This window comes from Oncorhynchus mykiss, chromosome 1, assembly GCF_013265735.2.
Source record: "Oncorhynchus mykiss isolate Arlee chromosome 1, USDA_OmykA_1.1, whole genome shotgun sequence".
Classification (NCBI taxonomy): Eukaryota; Metazoa; Chordata; class Actinopteri; order Salmoniformes; family Salmonidae; genus Oncorhynchus; species Oncorhynchus mykiss.
This window is the reverse complement of record NC_048565.1, coordinates 44,854,555-44,869,404: the sequence shown is the minus strand read 5'-3', so window position 1 is coordinate 44,869,404 and position 14,850 is coordinate 44,854,555. Positions and strand designations below refer to the sequence as shown.

Sequence of the window (14,850 nt, the reverse complement as noted above, 5' to 3'; positions counted from 1 at the left end):
CAATGTTAATACTGGGTGCACCACTACATGTAAATTATACATTGATTGTTGCCAGTGATCGCATTGAATGATCGAGAGCAATGTATTTACTGTAGCCTACAAATATTGTGCACTGGAAATCCATCAGAGGACAAGCTAAAAATAGACAATTCTGTGGGGAAATGCATTGTAACTTTAATTGAATATGTTCATGGTACAATTCATAGCAATGACAAATGTGTAACCCATTTATACAATTCCACTACCAGCGCAAAAGGAAATGCATGCATTGGCCGGGAATCGAACCCGGGCCTCCCGCGTGGCAGGCGAGAATTCTACCACTGAACCACCAATGCTTTACATGCTAGAACTTCCCTGCTTATGGCTTAAGGAACTGCATTCCACAGAATAATCCAGCCGGAGAGTGGCCACCAACCAGAGTGAAGGGGAGGAGCACAGCAAACAAGTGATTGAGCGTGTCTCAAAGCAGGACGGAGGACTTTCTCAGCACAGAGACTCAGACTGAATGAGCATGTATAACAATGGTACATTGAGAACAGACCCCTGGAGTCTCACTGACTTTATGAGTACCTTAAAATACTCCTGCTGTTGAGCCGCTGTTGGTCAGGGAGAGGGGTTAGTTACCAGTAGCTTAATGTGATAACTGGCTGATGGCTGCTCATAGCACATTCTTCATGTGCCACTTACCCTCACTCACCATAGCTGGCAGGCGAGGGGGCAGATCAACATGTGCAGGCGGGGGAAGGTACGGCTCAGAGCGCATTAGGAGAAGAATGACTCATCACCCGCCTCTCCGGCCAACCCCTTAGTGACGTGGCTCTCGGCCTCATTCAAAAGAGCAGGATACACCCTATCCCCATCTAAGCATGGGTGGTTCAGTGGTACAACTCTTGCCTGCTGTACAGGAGCCGGGTGGCCCGGGTTCGTTTCCCAGCCAATGCATAATACCTTTTTTAGAGCTTCCGCCTTCCGATAATACTGTATAAACCAAACATTGAAAAGGCATTCAAGGAACAATTGTGAAATATTACATATTTCTAAAGCTATATTCACTCCAAATGCTGTCAGTGATTTATGTCAAATACAATTCTTATCGGGCTAAACAGAGGCACAATTTTGATAGCATAGCTCTGTAGTACAGCTACAAGCAAGGATCAATTTGATAAGGTCACAGATGTGGATATTATTGGGTGTATGTCAATATGATTAGCTCCAATCTATACAGAAAACACTTTGAACCATAAACAAATTGGGCAAATAAATACAGAAAGACCGATATTGGTATGTATGTAAAGACACCAAATAGCCAATGTACCCAGATAAATAGGGCAGGATATGTGACAGTATGCATGAGAGTCAGGCATACATAGAAATGCACACAGGATAGTACTGGACAATAGCTTGCTAGCAAATGATGATACATCAGTCATGGGTCCACAAAATCATGCAAATGGTACTGAACTCAGTACCAAAATCATGTTTTGACATTGCAGTGGCTATTGCTGTTTTGGTTGTTTTTTTACTTAGCGACATTGCGGATATCATCGTTTTGGCTTTTAACTCTGATCTAACTAGCTGCATCTAATCCGGTGTCGGCATGTTGACTGACGTCCTAAATTCCCACGAGATACCGCGACAGTTTTCACACTCACGGATACGGAGCCTCAGAACTAAAATATCCGGGCACGGATTAGGAGCCACTCCCATTTTAAAACTAGATATTTTTTTCACTGGCCTACACACAATAACCAATGTCAAAGTGGTATTATATATATATATTTTTTTAAATAGGTCAATAAGTATTCAACCCCTTTGTTATGGCAAGGCACATGACTACCTCATCTCTGTACCACACACATACAATTATCTTGAAGGTCCTTTTTATTTTTATTTCACCTTGTAAGCTAGTTGAGAACAAGTTCTCATTTACAACTGCGACCTGGCTAAGGTAAAGCAAAGCAGTGCGACAAAAACAGAGTTATTAATGGAATTAGCAAGCGTACAGTCTAACACAATATAAAAAAATAGTCTATTTACAGTGTGTGCAAATGACGTGATGAGGTAGACAATAAATAGGCCATAGTAGCGAAGTAATTACAATTTAGCAGATTAACACTGAAGTGATAAATGAGCAGATGATGTGCAAGTAGAGATACTGGTGTGCAAAAGAGGAAAAAGTAAATAAAAACAATATGGGAATGAGGTAGATTGGGTGGGCTATTTACAGATGGACAATGTACAGCTGCAGCGATCGGTTAGCTACTCAGATAACTGATGTTTAAAGTTAGTGATGGAAATATAAGTCTCCAGCTTCAGCGATTTTTGCAATTCGTTCAAGTCACTGGCAGCAGAGAACTGGAAGGAAAGGCAGCCAAAGGAGGTGTTGGCTTTGGGGATGACCAGTGAGATACACCTGCTGGAGCGCGTGCTGGGTGTTACCGTGACCAGTGAACTGAGATAAGGCGGAGCTTTACCTAGCATAGACTTATAGATGACCTGGAGCCAGTGGGTCTGGCGACGAATATGTAGCGAGGGCCAGCCGACTAGAGCATACAGGTCGCAGTGGTGGGTGGTATAAGTGGCTTTGGTACCATAACGGATGGCACTGTGATAGCAAATTGGATGCAGTCTGAGTAGAGTGTTGTAAGCTATTTTGTAGATGACATCGCGGAAGTCAAGGATCGGTAGGATAGTCAGTTTTACTAGGGTAAGTTTGGCGGCGTGAGTGAAGGAGGCTTTGTTGTGAAATAGAAAGCCGATTCTAGATTGGATTTTGGATTGGAGAGGTTTAATTTGAGTCTGGAAGGAGAGTTCGCAGTCTAGCCAGACAACTAGGTATTTGTAGTAGCCCACATATTCTAGGTCAGAACCGTCCAGAGTAGTGATGCTAGTCAAGAGGGAGGGGTGCGGGCAGCAAACGGTTGAAAAGCATGCATTTGGTATAACTAGTGTTTAGGAGCAGCTGGAGGCCACGGAAGGAGTGTTGTATGGCATCGAAGCTTGTTTGGAGGTTAGTTAACACAGTGTCCAAAGAAGGGCCAGATGTATACAGAATGGTGTCGTCTGCATAGAGGTGGATCAGGGAATCACCCGCAGCAAGAGCAACATCATTGATATATACAGAGAAAGGAGTCGGCCCAAGAATTGAGCCCTGTGGTACCCCCATAGCGACTGCCAGAGGTCCAGACAACAGGCCCTCCGATTTGACACACTGAACTCTATCTGAGAAGTAGCTGGTGAACCAGGCGAGGCAGTCATTTGAGAAACCAAGGCTATTGAGTCTGCCGATGACGATGTGGTGATTGGCAGAGTCGAAAGCCTTGGCCAGGTCGATGAAGACGGCTGCACATTACGGTCTTTTCTGTTGGCCTTGGTTGGGGTAGCCAGGAGGAAAGCATGGCCAGCAGTAGAGAAATGCTTATTGACATTTTCGATCGGTGGTGACCATGTTACCTAACCTCAGTGCAGTGGGCCACTGGGAGGTGTTCTTGTTCTCCATGGACTTTACAGTGTCCCAAAACTTTTTTGGAGTTAGAGCTACAGGATGCAAATGTCTGCTTGAAAAATACTGACTGCGTGTATTGGTTCCTGACTTCCCTGAACAGTTGCATATTGCGGGGGCTATTCGATGCTATTGCAGTATGACAGGATGTTTTTGTGCTGGTCAAGGGCAGTCAGGTCTGGAGTGAACCAAGGGCTATATCTGTTATTAGTTCTACATTTTTTGAAAAGTGCATGCTTATTTAAGATGGTGAGAAATTACTTTTAAAGAACGACCAGGCATCCTGGACTGACGGGATGAGGTAAATATCCTTCCAGGATTACCGGGCCTGGTCGATTAGAAAGGCCTGCTCGCAGAAGTGTTTTAGGGAGAGTTTGACAGTGGTGAGGGGTGGTTGTTTGACCGCGGACCCATAGCGGATGCAGGCTATGAGGCAGTGATCGCTGAGATACTGTTTGAAGACAGCAGAGGTGTATTTAGAGGGCAAGTTGATCAGGATGATATCGGAGGGTGCCCATGGTTACGGATTTGGGGTGGTACCTGGTGGGTTCCTTGATGATTTGTGTGAGATTGAGGGCATCTAGCTTAGATTGTAGGACTACCGGGGTGTTAAGCATATCCCAGTTTAGGTCACCTAACAGAACGAACTCTGAAGATAGATGAGGGGCAATCAATTCACATATCAGTCGAGCACTGAATTTCAAAACAGATTCAACCAAAGGCCAGGGAGGTTTTTCAATTACTCGCAAAGGGCACCTACTGGTAAATGGGAGAAAAAATAAATATATAATAACAACAGACATTGAATATCCCTTTGAGCATGGTGAAATTATTACACTTTGGATGATGTATCAATACACGCAGTCACTACAACGATGCAGGCATCCTTCCCAATTCAGTCGCCAGAGAGGAAGGAAACCGCACAGAGATTTCACTGAGGCCAATGGTGACTATAAAACATAATTTAATGGCTGTGATAGGAGAAAACTGAGGATGGCTCAACAATGTAGTTACTCCACAATACCAACCTAAAATGAAAGAGGGAAAAGGAAGCCTGTACAGAATATTCCAAAACATGCATCCTGTTTGCAATAAGGCAACAAAGCCAAACTGCAAAGAAAGTGGCAAAGAAATTAACATTATATTTTGAATTCAAAGTGTTATGTTTGGGACAAATCCAACAAAACACATCACCAAGTACCGCTCTTCATATTTTCAAGCGTGTGGTGGCTGCATCATGTTTTGTGTATGCTTGTCATTGGTAAGAAGTAGGGAAGTTTTTTTAGGGTAAAAAAAAAATCAAAATGAAGCAATAAGCACAGGCAAAATCCTGGAAAACCTTGTTAATTCTACTTAACAGATACTGGGAGACAAATGTACCTTTCAGCAGGACAATAACCTAAAACACAAGGAAAACATACACTGGAGAAGCTTACCAAGACGACACTGAATGCTCATGAAAGGCCTAGTTAAAGTTATTACTTAAATTGGCTTGAAAATCTATGGCAAGACTTGAAAATGGCTGTCTAGCAATGATCAACAATCCACTTGACAGAGCTTGAAGAATCTCAAAAAAAGAATTAATGTGCAAATATTGTACAATCCAGGTGTGCAAAGCTCTTCAGAGAAAAAAAAAATCAACTGTAATCGCTGCCAAAGTGAATTCTAACATGTATGGTGTGAATACTTAAGTAAATGAGATATGTAGTTAAATTTGCAAAACTTCTTAAAACATGGCATTAACTTTATCATTATGGCGTATTGTGTGGAGATGGGTGAGGGGGAAAAAAATGTCATCCATTTTGAAACCAGGCTGTAACAAATTGTGGAATAAGGGGTATGAAAACTTTCTGAAAGAGCTAAATGTCCCTCAGTCTTCTGAGGTCAGAGCAGAGGACGACAATACTACGGGGTCCGGGGAGCAGTTGTAGTAGAGGATTTGGTGCATTGCTCAGAGGAAAAACGGCAGGCGAAGGCATTTAAGATTTTACAACAGGACCGTCACAACCCTAGTCAGTTCTCCTCTGTGTCTTTCTCACTTACAACCCCCGAGCGCCACCCCCTGCTATTAAAACAGCAGGGGGCGGCTCAATCACGCAGGAAGAAAAAGAACAGCACCAATCAACGCGTAGGCTCAATTTCTGTGTGAATACTGCATTTTTTTTTTTAACTACTGTTGCACGGTATTTGAAACTTCAGTACTTTTTCAATTCTAGAAGAATGACTACAAAATTGACTATGAGCAGGGTGATCAGAAGAGGAAAAAGGTCAACATGTTGACACTGGCCCAGACCTAAGGTTAAAAAATAATATACAAATAAAAATAAATATATATATATTTTTTTTTTAATCGCCTTTTTCAAATTGAATCACAGCAAAGTGCTGTAAACAATAACAGGACTCCTCCCTGTTCACCTTGGAATTTACAACCATCCTTGTCATGTAGGCCAATTTGGACAACTTAAAACGAAGCATCAAGTGGTAACTTACCGTTAGTGTCCCCCTCTGTCTTTGGCGGGCTGTCTTCTCTGGGTTGGCTGTCACCGCTTCCAGTTTCTTCTTCATCCTCATCATCTTCAGGGGTCACCAGCTTCATCAGGCTGTGGTTACAGGCACTGGCAGCTTCTTTGGTGCCTGGACAGGATCGATGAAGGACACAAACCTCCCAAAACAGAGCTATGGCGCCATCTGGTGACCAGATTTTATAAGCACTTGCTCGTGCTACTCCTATCATACAGTACAATACACAACCACGTTGATCTGTGATAAAGGCCTAATTGTTACCATTCTTTGCTAACATCAAGTTATACATTCCATCTGACACCATGATGTTTCTATACTAAGCTTATGATGAAGGATACTCTTTTTGCGGTCGTCGTAGGACAGGCAAGGCAGGACAGCAGTCAGAATGCCAGAGGAGTAGGGCAGGACCACCCTCCCTGCCAGCTGGATAAACTCCCTCATCCACGTCATGGCTGTCAACTGGATTAGGTCATTGGCTAGAAGGACAGAAAGAGAGTCATTCTGGGGTCGGGTGGGGACTTTGATAAGATAGAGAGAACTTGGAAATGGTTCTGTGATAACTTGTTAAACTTTCAGGTGAATTTCAAATCATTCCTGAGCTTTCAACCTTCATTCTGTTAGGGATAACTGTGACTAAGTCATAATTTTGTATAATGGATAAGAAAAACATAAATTAAACAGTCAATTTAAAAAGAGAAGATAGTCAAAGCAATGCCATTAATATCAGATGTCATTGCAGCATTAGAGCAGATCAGTTCTCATTTCCCCATTGGCTAATGAGTCACACTAACCCTGTGATGGTTATAGTGTGATGAAAACTCAATGCTGGGTTCCTCTTACACACACTAAGTCCAACTACCATCTATGGTGCTGTTTATCGGTTTTCCATTAAAACACGTAAGAAACAATTATAAAATTCCCTGTCAATTTACAATGCAGAATAATGGTCCAATTACACAAGCATTACCGCTTGGGGAGGGCAATTAAGTTATCTACCGCAACCCTTTACAGACATAGAACACAGCTACAGTAACATGTCAATAGAGACAATTGATAACTTTTCGGACAAAAAAAAAGTACCACATCAGGTCTGGTGCCTTTTCAGACAGTATAATTCTGTTCCGGCATAAAATGTTCTGTATTTTTTCCCCCTAACAATAAACATTGCTAATTGATGTGCTGCTTTGTTGTTTTATGGTATGGTAGCTAGATGTGTTTTATTTCTACTAAATGTCTTAGTAAGTCACGATATTTAAACTTTAAAGTACTTTTTTTTAGTAGAGTGGTCAATGCTCAGGCAAGCAGGCTGCACGCAATAGCTCCCGATTGTTTGATTGACAGTTCTGGTTGCCTAATGATCGATTTTAGTCCCGTTTTGAAAACAGCATTCCTTTACAGACAAGTAAAATATCAGTTCATATCACCAGATAAGATTGTGTTTCTGCATTTTTTTTAAAAACAACCTGGTATAGCCTACACTAACAGAAAAACATGCGGTTGCACTTTCAAGGGGCCACATTACATTATGTCTGAAAAGCATTATCGATAAAGGCTACCGGTAGCCTGCTGTAATTTAATTTTTGGCAAAAACAAAGAGTAGGCTACGCCATGCTCGCAAAGACTGGTCCAAAGACATCCGTGCCATGAATAGGTTAGGATATTCTACACGCAACAGACAGAAGACACACTTGAGTCATTAGTGAAGACAGAGCAGGCAGGCCAGTTAGGGAGAGGGGCAGAAGCATGCTCATATGTTTTGGTAATCTGAATCTCACAATGTCTCGTCTTGCAAAACTCTTCCTCTGGTTTTATTTGAATTACACAAATTCCCCAGGCCTTTATAGCCTATAACAGAGAAAATATTATTTTGTGATAACTGAACTGTGATTTTAATAAGTGTGTGTGGGGGGGGAATCCCAACTTCATCTTAACGTTTAAAAGTTCACACCCCTAGTTAGGCTACTGATGTTGTCATCACTTGACCGCCTGTCATGCTGACAGTGTGCTTTTGTGGCTGGGCTATTTTATTGTTATAAAAAGAAGCTGTTACCGTGTTCCAACACATATGCTTTCTGTTTCATGGTTGTAACGAAGGCACTCCACAAATAAAAGTGATTAAACACTTGAATTTGTGGTTGACATACAGCCTACAGCAACAAATTTAAATGCTATTGTGTTATCTGAAATACAAATCGTATTTTAATAATACTTAAGACCTTCATAAAAACACCCAAATAATTTTGTGATAGCATATATGAAATCTATTTATTATACTGTCAGAATGACTGCTCATTAACTTGAAGGGGAGTCCCTCCAGGCCTAGCAGTTGTAGTGTTAAACCCTAACAGTTGCTTACACATCAATCTAATGACCTATTCCTGAAATTCCACTTTACCAGTTTAACTCAAAGATTTAATGGATGGATCCCAATGTGAAACTTACTGAGTTTGGACTCATCAGAAACCTGGCAATGGATGACCAGGATGTTGGCCATCTCTGCAAACTTGACACTAGAGGGAGTCTTCTTGATCTCCTTCAGGAACTCGCCCAAGACAACTTCACACCTGAAAGACAAGAAACAGTCACAGTTTCCTTCCTAGAGTACAGCAGACTGAGGAGGGGAGAACAGCGGGTTTGGACGTGCGAAGAGAAAAGAGGAATAAAGGGTTCTTACGTCCTCCGAATCTCTTTGCTGCTGTCCCCTAAGATCTGGAAGAGTCCATCAAGGATTTCTGGTAGGTAGTCCAGGAGGTTGATGTCCGGAACAGATTCCAGAACTAATATCTGTAGCAAGGGAGAACCAGAATAACAACCTCAGCTGCTATTAATACAACTACCAGTGTATAAGATTTTTCATAACACACTTTTAGGTGGGCTATAGGATAGCCAAAAAAACTCATTTTTAACAACCTTTAAATGGCTATTAAAGAATGGATATTAATTCATAAAGAGTGATGAATAATGATATTGCTGTAAAAGTATAGAAACAGGTCTTATTCTGCTCATCAATGACATAAGTTTTAATGTGACATGGCAATCGGTTGTACTCACCCAGGATATGATGAATTGACGGGCATACTGGTTATTGGAGTAGATTCTCTCACGCAGCAGGGGGACAAACGCCACCAGGTCAAACTTGTTACTCTCCGTCACAATGTCCTGTGAAAGCAGAGAAGGGTCATTGTTTTGGGGGTTCATGACCGAACTCGTCTCTTACCTTAGCTGCCGTTCATGTATAACTGTTTGTCACTTCAGCTATTAACCAATCATTAACCACCTCATCTAGCCAAAGCCCCTTCTAAACTGACATTAAACTTCCAGGAAATGTCTCAACATGGTTTTTACTGGAATCTCACCTTCAACAGTCTGTCAAGGAGTTCAGAGCCACTCTTCACATTGGGGTCAGGATCTGCAGCAAGCTGGAGTAGAGAGCACACAACATCAGAGGTAGCCTTAAGACATGTCTTCTGAGAATTAAGACTCTGGTTACCTTGCTGAGGCCGTCGAAGAGCACGTTGAAGTGGGGTAACACAGCTCCCCTGGCCACTTTTACTATGTTGTAGAGCGCCTCACAGGCATAGTACCGCAGTCTGCTGTCTGAATCATTAAAGCAGGTGAGTACAGGCTCGATAAGCTCCTTCAGGTACAGCCCAGAGTCCTGCAAGACGCACCAAACATTAGGGATGCAATCTCAACTTTTTTTTAAATTACTTAAATGCAGTCTTCTCAAACATGTATATTAAGTAGATGCATTTACATGACATGCTGACACGCTTACAAACATGTAACTTGCTGGAATGGGGTTAACAAAGGCATAAAAAAAAACAAGAATGAAACAGCAAACAGCAAAACAACCCTGCGTAATGTACAATGTATTACAGATCTGTGTATGGGTGCCCAGAGGCTTTACCTTTCCCAGGGCAATGGAGCATGCTGCCAGGCCGATGAGGCCTCCTTTGCGGCTGTGAGGGTGCTGGGACAGGGCGAACTCTGAGGCCAGTATCTGGATAACATGTCTAATCTGGGTAGAGTTGTTCTGAGCCACAAACTCCCTCACCAGTCTGTGGATTAAGGCAACAGAGAAAGATTATGTTCATGAACATAAAAGAAACAAATGTCTAGCAAGATAAGACACACGAAAATCAGAGTAGTGTTCAATCTTGGGGATACACATGGTGTGCAATGCAGCATTTGGACCAACACATTAGCCTCCACTGATCAACTTGGCTTACTCATAAAAAGGCGTTGATGAGTTTAATCAAGAGTGTTATTACTTGGCTAGAACAAAGCCTGCCCACAGTCTGTCTCCAGCCATCAACTTATCATACAATGCAGCAACATAACCCAATCAGGGGCCTGTGGCAGGACCACCTAATGCTCTATAATCCTTTCCCATTTTAACTTTAGTGTCACATGATGCATCTTACATGTCCCAAGAATAGAAATACAAGAACAAGTCAGTATCATGTGCCTGAAAGAAAGCAGGCGTCCTAATTTAATTTCACTTAAAGGCCTCAACTTTCAAAATACAGAACATTTCAAATGATAATTTGAAGGCAGTGGGACACATTTCACATGGTTTCTCAGGAGATTGCTTACCATGTGCAAACCCAGTTTACTTGAAATTATATGGAGTGTGTGAAGTGATGGTCACATTACCGTACAAACCATTATCACTAGCCGACTCTTACAAACGCTGCCAGTCATGCACAGGCATGAGACAGACGAGTAGTCATTTTGGAAGGCTATATATTATCCCCTACAAACACGAAACAAAATACTTTCACCAGAATGATGTGCAAGAACGACTCACTTTTCAATCTCTAGAGCAGCAACCTTCCTCTTCTCGTACAGTTTGTCGTTGAGTGCTCTGACAATATTTGGGGTCAAAGGCGAGAAGTCTTTCTCGGTGTTCATTTTCAGAGGCTTTAGTGGGGAACTTGACAGTTCGGTTAATGATAAGGGGAACGTTGTTTCATAAACTCGCCCTAAACTATTCCAATAACGACGCAAATCCCTTACAGAAAACAACCCCGATACCAAACCTGGGAATAGCAGACTTCGAAGCCTGGGATAACCTGTCACGACGGAGCGTGGCAAGATGATCGTCGCAAAGATACCTATTGATAATATGCAGCAATCGTTCCTAATAGACTTGCTCATGTAGCCATATTTCCTGGCTCACATGACTTCCTTGAAGGGCGGTTAGTCAAGCACCGATCTGAAGATCTGTTTTGAACGTCACGTGCAAATGAACGCGAGAGGTGGGGAGCTTTAACATCAAGGCTGGGTTCAGCACGAAAAAAAGTAGTGGAACGTTCAATTAAACGGAAACGTGCTAAAGATCAGCTGAAAAACGGGGAGGGGTTGGGCTTGATTTAAAAGTGCACCGCTGTCATTTAAAAACGTCACTAATTGCTGCAAGTTACGCCCAAACAGAAGCGTTTTGGGGGAAATGTGTCGTTCAGTACAAACCGTTCGGGAACGTAGCAAACGTTCAACCGCAATGAATGCACCGCCAGAATGACGTCTACATAACGCACATGTAAAAATTGAATTTTTTTAAATTACCATTTGGAATGGGGCATCACTTGTGGGAAATAAAGTATCACTGTTGCAGAAATGCGTAGGCTAGCTGCTTTTAGCAATGCTTGTATTTACACACCAACGTTGCCGGAAGTTAATTTTCAATTTTGTCGAATGTTTGGTCCGTATACAGTCGGATTTTTTTAATTAACGTTCATGCAATGTATAATTACACAATTTCCACACCTGGGTCTGGTGACCCATGCAATTTCTCAGCGATGTCAAATCAAATGTTATGTCACATGCGCCGAATACAACAGGTGTAACCCTTACAGTGAACTGCTTAACGTTACTTACAAGCCCTTAACCAACAATGCAGGTAAGAAAGTATTTACTAAAATCAACTGAAAATAAAAAGCAAAAAAAGTAAGTTCCTTTCTGCTTACCTCGTGTTAAAATATGTCCCCCACAAGTTGTTTTTTGTGCAGGTACGGACCACATGCAGGACTTCTTTTGACATGAGATAAACTGAGAGAAAAGTAATTGACGTTCTCAATTTTCCCCCTGCATAAGGAAACCTACGGACAAAACGATACAACTCTAATGCTCGCTTCTTTTTTTAAACACACAAACTGCTCGAGAAAATACTAATAAAGCACTTACAGTTTGATGCCCAATTTACGATGGATAACAGCGTTTCAATACAAAATGAGTTATGCAGGAGGTTGGCTAACACCTGAAATGTTCATCAAAATGGAGGAAAGCATATGTCGGGAAAGAGCCACTAGGGGGTGCTAGGAGGTAGGCCTATTCGCTCAGGTGACTTTTAAACAGCTGTTTTTTTTTTCATACAGGCAATCAGCTATAGGTCTGGTAATCACCGGTCTTGTCCTTTCGATGAGTTGAGTGTGATTGATGATGCTACGGTTTTTTTGGTCTTCTTCAGACAGGAAATTGTTACTTTGACCTTTTTTAAAGTTAATAAAAACGAGATTGCAATAACCGATGGCTCTCAAGTTCAACTTGTTGTGTTGATAATGTTATGCTTATATTAACAATTACGAACTTTTATATCGCCTTATCAATTAAATGTTGCATGAACATTGTACATGTTCTGAAGGTTAATGGATGTGACATTTACTAGATATTTTTGGTCCTCGTGGTCATTTTCTGCTGTGTCCGCGATGGACGTTTTCGTTTTTTCTTGGAGAGATTATTATTTGCCTGAATTTTAACATGGGATCGTTATATATGGGATTGTTGACAGTATTTGCTCGACTCATGTCACACAGTGCAAGTGTTTGATATCCAGTGGTGTAAAGTACTTTAAATAAATATACTTTCCCTGACACCCTAAAGTAGCCATTACATTTTAAATAATTAGTAGGACAGGAAAATGGTCCAAATCACACACAAATCGACAGAACATCCGTGGTCATCTCTACTACCTCTGATCTGGCGGACTCACTAAACACAAACGCTTCGTTTGTAAATTATGTCTGTTGGAATGTGCACCTGGGTATCCGTTTAAAAAAAAAAAAATGGTTCTGTCTGGTTAGCTTAATATAAGGAATTTTAAATAATTGATACTTAAAAATATTGTAGCAATTACGTTTACTTTTGATACCAAGTATATTTAAAACCAAATAATTTTATACTTTAACTCAATTGTATTTTACTGGGTGACTTTCATGTGAACTTGAATCATTTACTACTAAGGGATCTTTACTTTTACTCAAGTGTGACAATTGCGTACTTTATCCACCAAAGTTGATATCCCCCGACAAACGCAGCTGAAAATGTGCTGTGGGCTACTATGGAGACCTGTGACAAATGTACGTTTTTTTGCTGTCAGTAGACCAATAGAACTAGAATAGTTCTGTGTTGGAATTAATGTTCTTAATTGTATGAATCCCTCCTTTTAATTATGCAACCATATGTCATGTGTGGAAAAGCCATTACTATCATGTTGATTGACTACTATTAAGCACCTGTGCAATTGAACAATTAGTCTTTCATTGCCCACAAGGATGCACTGTCTGGCCTCCTATACTAAGTGCATATATTAAAGTTTCCGTACATCACCTGTGGTGGTGAACCCCCAGGAGGCAATGTTCCCTCTAAACTAGCTCCCCCGGGACTGCGGTGCAGAATAACTATCAATTCCACGTAGAGAAGCACGAGATTGAACTTCACTCAATTTTCTAGAACACTAACTATCAACGTTTCCCTTTACTGGTTGAAATTGTCGATCGAATCAACACATTGGCCGCTTTCAATGCAACATACAGAAACAAAACGAACTATGCAAGACTTAGTATGCAAAACTAACTATGAAATAGGTTGTGTTGTAGGCATTACGCATCGTAGTATGATTCTAGTGCGCATTGACAGGCACGCACGACTCAGGCCCTGTACTCTGCACAGACCACTGCGCCATAACCAATCAGACCTGCAGTATGCCTATATGCAAATAGACCATTGCCATACATGGGTGAGAGACATTTATTTTGAACTGGACTGTTTACAGAATGAGCAGTTGTGAGTAGATGTGCTTGTTTTGAGATCAAAGCCGTAGCGACATGTGCACATTTGTACATATCCTTTGCTAATTAGTTACTTATTAACCCAGTTATATATCATTTGTAGTCAGCAATGGGGGAGTCATTGCTTCTTGCAAGAGCACAAAACAGGTGCATTTCTAGACATCTTTGAAAAGACAGTATGTTTTGTTTGTTTTTTGTCTTAAAGGGGCAGCATTGTGTTATGAGGCTTGAATAAGCTACGTAGCCAATAGGCAGAGGGTAGCATAATTTGTCTGATTCTCTGTAATAATGGTATGGGAATAATTATGCATTTTATTTTGTAAAGTGGCTTCTTGAATCAAACATTTTCAGTCACCTCCTTGTCTGAAAGACAAGTGGGTAAATAGGTTCATGTCAAGCCCTACATGTTTTTTTTCTTTCAAAAGTCTCATGAAATGTTAAGATGGTACCGACACAAGGCAGCTCCGCTTCTAGCTCCTAAGAAACTTTGCAGTATTTATCTTTTTTGTGTGTTATTTTTTACATTATTAGCCCAGAACGTTTTTGTGTTACATACAGCCGGAAATAACTTTTAGATATCAGAGCGGCGGTAACTCACCAGCATTACAACCAGGGATACGACTTTCCCGCATTCGATACTTTGTTCGTACCCCCAGGGCAAACGAACTGGATGTTCCATGACACCGCCAGCGGAGAAAAGGTATTCTGAGTGGACTTCTAGTCTGAGGAGGTGGGCACACCATCAACCACTTC

General features: G+C 41.4%; 1 protein-coding gene and 1 non-coding gene across 4 annotated transcripts in view; both read right to left on the bottom strand.

The window, feature by feature from the left end:
* The window catches only part of vac14 (vac14 homolog (S. cerevisiae)), a 30,051-nt gene extending 17,554 nt beyond the window's left edge, over positions 1-12,497 (bottom strand). Inside the window, exons 1-10 of one of the 3 annotated variants that reach the window (XM_036978252.1) lie at positions 12,215-12,497; positions 11,998-12,079; positions 9,936-10,086; positions 9,516-9,683; positions 9,382-9,444; positions 9,077-9,184; positions 8,700-8,809; positions 8,468-8,589; positions 6,364-6,501; positions 5,993-6,136 (exon numbers count right to left, since the gene is read on the bottom strand). In XM_036978252.1, coding sequence (XP_036834147.1) covers positions 5,993-6,136; positions 6,364-6,501; positions 8,468-8,589; positions 8,700-8,809; positions 9,077-9,184; positions 9,382-9,444; positions 9,516-9,683; positions 9,936-10,086; positions 11,998-12,071 — 1,078 coding nt within the window. In that variant the 5' untranslated portion in view covers positions 12,072-12,079; positions 12,215-12,497. Of the gene's footprint in view, positions 1-5,992; positions 6,137-6,363; positions 6,502-8,467; positions 8,590-8,699; positions 8,810-9,076; positions 9,185-9,381; positions 9,445-9,515; positions 9,684-9,935; positions 10,087-10,838; positions 11,316-11,997; positions 12,130-12,214 lie in introns of those variants that run through there. The other 2 variants (XM_036978250.1, XM_036978246.1) reach the window with 2 other exon arrangements.
* Positions 265-335, bottom strand: trnag-gcc. The gene has a single exon. It is a non-coding gene; the product is annotated as a tRNA-Gly (tRNA).
* Positions 12,498-14,850: the final 2,353 nt, after the last annotated feature.